Here is a 5,876-nt window from a genome sequence, read left to right as displayed (position 1 = left end):
CCGTCTCTCTGCACCTGTCTCCCCATCTCTCTCTGCACCTGTCTCCCCGTCTCTCTGCCTGTGTCCCCGTCTCTCTGCACCTGTCTCCCCGTGTCTGCCCATCCTCTCTGCCCATCCCCTGTCCACCGCCCTCTCCCCGCCTGTCTCCTCTATTCACCTGTCTCTCTTTCTCTGACCATCTCGCCCCCACCCCGTCCCTCCGGTCTCCCTGGCCCTGGGCCGGGCGCAGTGCTGGACAAGGGGCAGGTGATGACCGGTTACTACCGTTGGCTGCAGCGCGCCGGCGGCTTCGTGTGGCTGCAGTCCGTGGCCACCGTGGCTGTGAGCGGGAAGAGCCCTGGGGAGCGCCACGTGCTCTGGGTCAGCTACGTGCTCAGGTGAGGGCTGCGCCCCACCCACCCCACAGTGGACTCGGAACCCCCTCCAGAAGATTCTGTCGGCTCTCCCCTCCTCAGGGTGGGGGCTCTTCAGCGAGGGCTTCTAGAAGAGGACAAGCCCGGAGGGGTTTGAAACATGAAGGGGAAAGGGGGACAGAGAGGAAGTGCCTGGAGGTAGGACGCGCTGGCTTGCAGGTGGCAGAGAGGAACGTGGAGGGAGTGACAGTCTCTCCTGGGGAGGCAGATCCAAAGCGGCCTCAGGTCTACACTGAGGGGCTGCATTTGATGTGGGGCACTGGGGAGCCATGGCAGGCTCCTACCAGGGGAGGCCGCAGAGCAGAGCAACGGATGGAAAGAAGCTAGAGGTGGGAAGGGCATTCCAGGCTGAGGGCACAGCCTAGGCAAAGGCTCAGAGCAACCACCAACTGGTCTGAGGAAGTAAAGGGAGCACTTGAGGCTGCAGGAGCAGTGAGAGATGACGCTGAGGATGATGGCAGCGGCACTGGGGAGCCATGGAGGGTTTCAGGCTGCAAGAGTCACAGTCAGATCTGCTTTTTGGAGAGACCTCCTCCAGCCGCCACGAAGAGGGACATCTAAGGGACAAGGCAGGGGCTGGGGGACCAGCGAGGACGGGCCCGTCCTGGGAATGCCCAGCAATACAGGGGAGGAGGCGAGCCGCCCAGGTCTCCAGCTTCGCTGGGCCAGGATCTGAGCCTCTGAGAGGACAGCAGGTCTGGGAGAAGATGCTGAGGTCAGATGAGCAGGAGGTGCCCAGGGGGACACGGAGGTGGTGACATCCAGGGGCCACAGGCTGCACAGGCCTGGCCTTGGGAGAGAGGGCCACGCTGGGCTAGAAGCCAGCGTGCAGTCTGGGGGTCCAGGGAGCAGGCCTAAGGCCTCAGGGTGGGGGCTCTACATTCACTGGCAGGGGAGGGGTCTACACCCACAGAGGGGGAGGGGAAGTCTACACCCACAAGACTGGGGGCAGGAGGGAGTCGACCCTCACCAGAGGCTGGGTGGCCCGGGACCCCTAACTCCCAACGCCATCTGTCCTGTCCCAGCCAAGCCGAGGGTGGCCAGACACCTCTAGACGCCTTCCAGCTTCCAGCCAGTGTGGCCTGTGAGGACACACCCAGCCCGGAGCCAGAGCCCACGGGTGAGCCCTACCTCCCACCCCAACCCCCGGGGGGCCCCGAGCGGCCTCTGGGGCCTGCGCTGTCCCATCTGGAAGCCACTAGCCACATGTGGCTATTTACGTTACAATTAAAAACTCAGTTCTGGGGCTGGCCCTGTGGTGTGGTGGTTAAGACTGTGTGCTCTGCTTTAGCGGCCGGGGGTTTGTGGGTTTGGATCCTGGGCACAGACCTAGCACCACTCGTAAAGCCACGCTGTGGTGGCATCCCACATAAAATAGAGGAAGACTGGCATAGATATTAGCTCAGAGCCAATCTTCCTCACCAAGGGAAAAAAAAAAAACCTCAGTTCCTCAGTCGTCCTCACCACATTTCAAGGGCTCAGTCGCCATCTGTGGCCAGTGGCTAATGTGTCAGACTGCACAGATATGGAACATTTCCATCAAAACCACCCCAGCTGAGACCCCCAGGTCCAGATGGCAGAGCACAGCTCCACTCCCCACATGGGAAGACTGAGGGCTGGGCATGCACACACACAGCACCCTTTGCAATCTTTCTCTTCCAGAGCCGGAGCCTCCAGTGGGAAGGAAGCAGGCTGACCCCCTGGACAAGGATGAAGAGGCTCCCCAGACCCGGGGCAAGAGCATCAAAGTGGAGCCCGGCCCCGGGGAGACTAAAGATGCGGAGGACAGTGGGGACGAGGCACTGGCCAGCCACCCAGCCCCGCTGCGGCCTGAGTTCACCTCTGTCATCCGGGCAGGGGCCCTAAAGCAAGACCTGGTGCGGCCGTGGGGCCTGGCGTCCCCCGGGGAGCCCCCGGCCGCCCTCCTCCACGCCGGCTTCCTGCCCCCCGTCGTCCGCGGCCTGTGCACGCCGGGCACCATCCGCTACGGCCCTGCCGAACTGGGCTTTGTGTACCCACACCTGCAGAGGCTGGGCCCCGGGCCCGGCTTCCCGGAGGCCTTCTACCCCTCCCTGGGCCTGCCCTACCCGGGGCCCCCAGGCACCAGGGTGCAACGGAAAGGGGACTGAGGACTGGACAGCCACCTGCAGAGCTGGCCCCCAGGGGGATGGGTGGGGGCCTCCAGGGGACAGGAGACAGGGCTCTCAGCCCCAGTGGCCGATGCTGAGAATTAAACATCTGGTCCCCGTCTGTGGCTCAGTCTCTGGGGGCGAGGGAGCTCCTCTCTCCTTGGTGACTCCACCTGCCTGCCACCTCCCAGCCGTCTGTCCCCTCCCTCCTCCCTAGCTCCATCCCCCTCCAGACCCAGCCTTCCCCAGGCAACAGGAACCACCACTTGGAATCCGGAGTGAGGCAAGGGTCAGGTTTTAATGTCCCGGTCCTGGGCCCCAGGCCACCCAGCGCCGGGCCGGTCCCCAGGGCCCTGCAGCTGCTCATTCCGGCGGGGGCCGGCCCGCCTCATCCGGACCCTCAGCAGCGGCCGTCCCGTCGTCCTCGGGCACCAGCTCCACGTCCAGCTCCAACTGGCCCATGTAGAGGCCAACGGCACAAGCCCAGAGCAGGCCGGCCGCCAGCACGGCCCCCACGCCCGCCGCCGCGCCGCCCAGCGACAGCTGCATGGGCCCCCGCAGCGCCGCCAGGCCCACCACGTAGGAGGCGCCGCCCCACACCACGCACAGGCCGCCCAGCAGGAAGAAGCCTGGGGGAGAGGACAGGGGCCATGTCAATGGGCGGAAGGGACAGGACGGGAGGGCCTGGGGCCCAGGCTGGGGGCGGTGGGGGAAAGGGTCAGGGAGCCAGATCGCAGGGACCGAGGGGGGTCAGCGGAGTCAGGGGTAGGACAGAACCGAGGCTGGGAGTCATGAGAAGGAATCAGGGGTGTCTAGACTTGGAGGTGGGGTCCAGGATCAGAGGAGGGGTGGGGGCGGGTCTGAGAGCACAGACACGGTTGGAGGAGCAGAGGCAGGGCCCGGCTGGGGGTGGGCCACCATGAGGGGCCGGGACTAGGACCCTCATCTTTGCTGAGAAGTCTGATTAGAGGGGGTGAAGACCCACAGCCATGCCCTGGGCCACCCACTCAGGTGGGGCCAGTGCCCCTGAGGTAGGGGTGGGGGTGGGGGGTGGAAGGTCGACATAAGTGAGGGTGGGGGTTCTACTTTCCCCCGTGGGGGAGGGTGGGGGGTCTGCACTCACCATAGGCGGCTTCCCGACCCATGTCACTCTGCATGAAGGAGATGACCCCGATGCCCGAGGCCAGGAGGCCATTGCGGAACCAGGAGAGGAAGGCTGGAGAGAGGGGGTGAGATGGGGGGGCAGAAGTCAGCATCAGCTCAAACCCTGTCCACAACCCCCTCCCCAGACGGTGAACTGGGGGCTTCTCCTCCTGCCATCGCCCCATCCCACCCCAAATCCCCACCTCTTCCTGGCGGCCCCCCACATAACCCTAGGCCCGCAAACCCTCTCTCGCCTCCACCTCTGAGGCCCTCTCCCGTAACTCTGCAACAGCAAAGACTCCAGACTCTCTGGAATGGGGAGGAGAATCTAGGACCAAACTTGCAGAACCTAAGACCCCAAGAGGTCATCATCCTCAGCACCCCCTACACGTGCAGCCCCACGGCCGCCGCCGCACCTCCCCTCAGACCCGGGGAAGCACTGTTCCCCTACCCCAGGCCTCTCTCCAGACTCCCCCTTCAGGTGTCCTCAAACGCCACCGTCTGCTACTGGGTATGTCCCTCCTTGATGTCATTCACATCCATTCAAGTCCCCGGTGTGGCGCTAACGGTCTAGGCGGGTTACAAGCCCCCCACCCCCACCCCTACCCCATCCCCATCCTCTCTCTAGAGACCCGTCCTCTCCCATCCAGAACCCGCCCCACGTGAGCCCCCGCCCCCTGCAGCCTGGATCTCCTCGCCGTCCAATCAGCCCCGAGCTTTCCTTCTATTGGTTGTTCTTCCTCCAATGGGGAACTTGCCCCTCTTCTGTGCGGATCCACACTCCCGCCTCATGCAGAGTGGTCTTCCCTTTAATACGAACTGGCCCCTCCAAAGCGGACCCCCCTTGGAAGCCACTCCCTGGCCCTGAGCCCTCTTTGGCAGCCTCCCTCCTGCAGGCGACGCGACCGTCTAAGGCTGCCTGTCCCGGCCCGACCAACCTCTCCGATCCCCACTGCGCCCCGCCAAGCCGGCCCCCAGTCCCAGCCGCAAGCCCTTCTCTGCGGACGCACTGCGCTCCTGCAGCCAGCGCTCCCCGCGCTCACACGGAAGCCCTTCTCCCCCTGAGCCCGGGCCCTGCGCCAGCACAAGCCCCACCCCCGCCCCCCGCGGCGCGGGCAGCTCGGCTCTCCCGGGCCCTCGCCCACGCGCGCCGACCCCAGCCCCGGCCCCAGACCTGTCTCGTGCGCCTTCCGGAGGAGCCAGGCGTCCGCGCGGTCCAACTCGGATACGGCGGGCGGCGAGGCCGCTGCACGGGGGCCGTGGCCGGGGGCGAAGGACCCCCGGGCGCCCCCGCTCCGAGGCCGCGGAGGCGGCAGCAGCGCCCCCCGGAAGCGGAGTCGGGCCAGGCGGGCGGCCCGAGCCCACCACCAGCCTCCTCCCATGGTTCGCACTACGGCCGCCGCGCCCCGCCCCGCCCCACGGGCCGCCCGTAGGCTGAAGCACACGTCACTCAGGCGTAGCGGTTCACCCATTGGTTGGGTGCGCGCCACTCAAGCCCAGTGCGTACTGTCCATTGGTCAGAACAACAGTAATTCCCTCCTCTGTTATTTGTGCCGGTACTGAGCGTCCCCCCTTGCTTCTGCCGCTGGACTACGAATCCCAGCGCTCATTGCGCCAGGGGAAGGCCGGTCTTCAGAAGCTGGAGGCGCGATGTCTGCTGGAACTTGTAGTTTTTCTTTTTCTTTTCTTTTTTTTTTTAAAGATTGGCATCTGGGCTAACAACTGTTGCCAATCTTCTTTTTTTTTTTTTTTTTTTTTTTTCTGCTTTTTCTCCCCACACCCGCCCTGTACATAGTTGTATATCTTAGTTGCAGGTCCTTCTAGTTGTAGGATGTCGGACACCGCCTCATGTGGCCTGACGAGCGGTGCCATGTCCGCGCCCAAGATCTGAACCCTGGGCCGGCGCAGCGGAGCGCGCGAACTTAACCACTCGGCCATGGAGTCGGCCCCTGTAGTTTTTCTTAATAACTTTAATTCCAATGATCAAAAATCAAAACCAAAACAAAACTCAGGGTGCTTAATATACAACCTTTGCAAAATCTCAAAGAGCTCAGAGGAGGAAGAAAAACTCACGATTGATCCCACCAGTGAGCCGTTACTGCTAATATTTTGTTATAGTCCCATCTTTTTTCTATGCAGATAAAATAAGATGCCGTTTGACAAACTAAATTTTTTCATATAACAATAAATC

The 5,876-nt window shown here is 63.4% G+C and overlaps 2 protein-coding genes across 5 annotated transcripts in view; one reads left to right on the top strand and one right to left on the bottom strand.

The window, feature by feature from the left end:
- Window positions 1-2,676, top strand: part of NPAS1 (neuronal PAS domain protein 1) — a 16,263-nt gene extending 13,587 nt beyond the window's left edge. The window contains exons 10-12 of one of the 4 annotated variants that reach the window (XM_046680472.1): window positions 230-377; window positions 1,439-1,533; window positions 2,076-2,676. In XM_046680472.1, coding sequence (XP_046536428.1) covers window positions 230-377; window positions 1,439-1,533; window positions 2,076-2,542 — 710 coding nt within the window. In that variant the 3' untranslated portion in view covers window positions 2,543-2,676. Of the gene's footprint in view, window positions 1-229; window positions 1,534-2,075 lie in introns of those variants that run through there. The other 3 variants (XM_046680469.1, XR_006891410.1, XR_006891411.1) reach the window with 3 other exon arrangements.
- A 138-nt stretch (window positions 2,677-2,814) lies between these two features.
- On the bottom strand, window positions 2,815-5,085 carry TMEM160 (transmembrane protein 160). Its single transcript, XM_046680473.1, has 3 exons — window positions 4,860-5,085; window positions 3,666-3,758; window positions 2,815-3,171 (listed from the first exon to the last, which is right to left on the bottom strand). Exons 1-3 carry the CDS (start codon window positions 5,065-5,067, stop codon window positions 2,906-2,908), a joined length of 567 nt encoding a protein of 188 aa, XP_046536429.1. The 5' UTR covers window positions 5,068-5,085; the 3' UTR covers window positions 2,815-2,905.
- Between the last annotated feature and the right edge of the window lie 791 nt (window positions 5,086-5,876).

Source organism: Equus quagga, chromosome 13, assembly GCF_021613505.1.
Source record: "Equus quagga isolate Etosha38 chromosome 13, UCLA_HA_Equagga_1.0, whole genome shotgun sequence".
NCBI lineage: Eukaryota > Metazoa > Chordata > Mammalia > Perissodactyla > Equidae > Equus > Equus quagga.
Note: the sequence above shows the minus strand (reverse complement) of the source record. Positions and strands in the feature narration are given on the sequence as shown.

Bases quoted from the DNA above. Each gene is read 5' to 3' on its own strand.
- TMEM160 (XM_046680473.1), bottom strand. From the start codon at position 5,067: ATGGGAGGAGGCTGGTGGTGGGCTCGGGCCGCCCGCCTGGCCCGACTC. The intron at 3,759-4,859 runs GTCTGGGGCCGG...CCCTCTCTCCAG, and splicing joins CCGGAAGGCGCACGAGACAG to CCTTCCTCTCCTGGTTCCGC. The intron at 3,172-3,665 runs GTGAGTGCAGAC...CCTCTCCCCCAG, and splicing joins GGGTCGGGAAGCCGCCTATG to GCTTCTTCCTGCTGGGCGGC.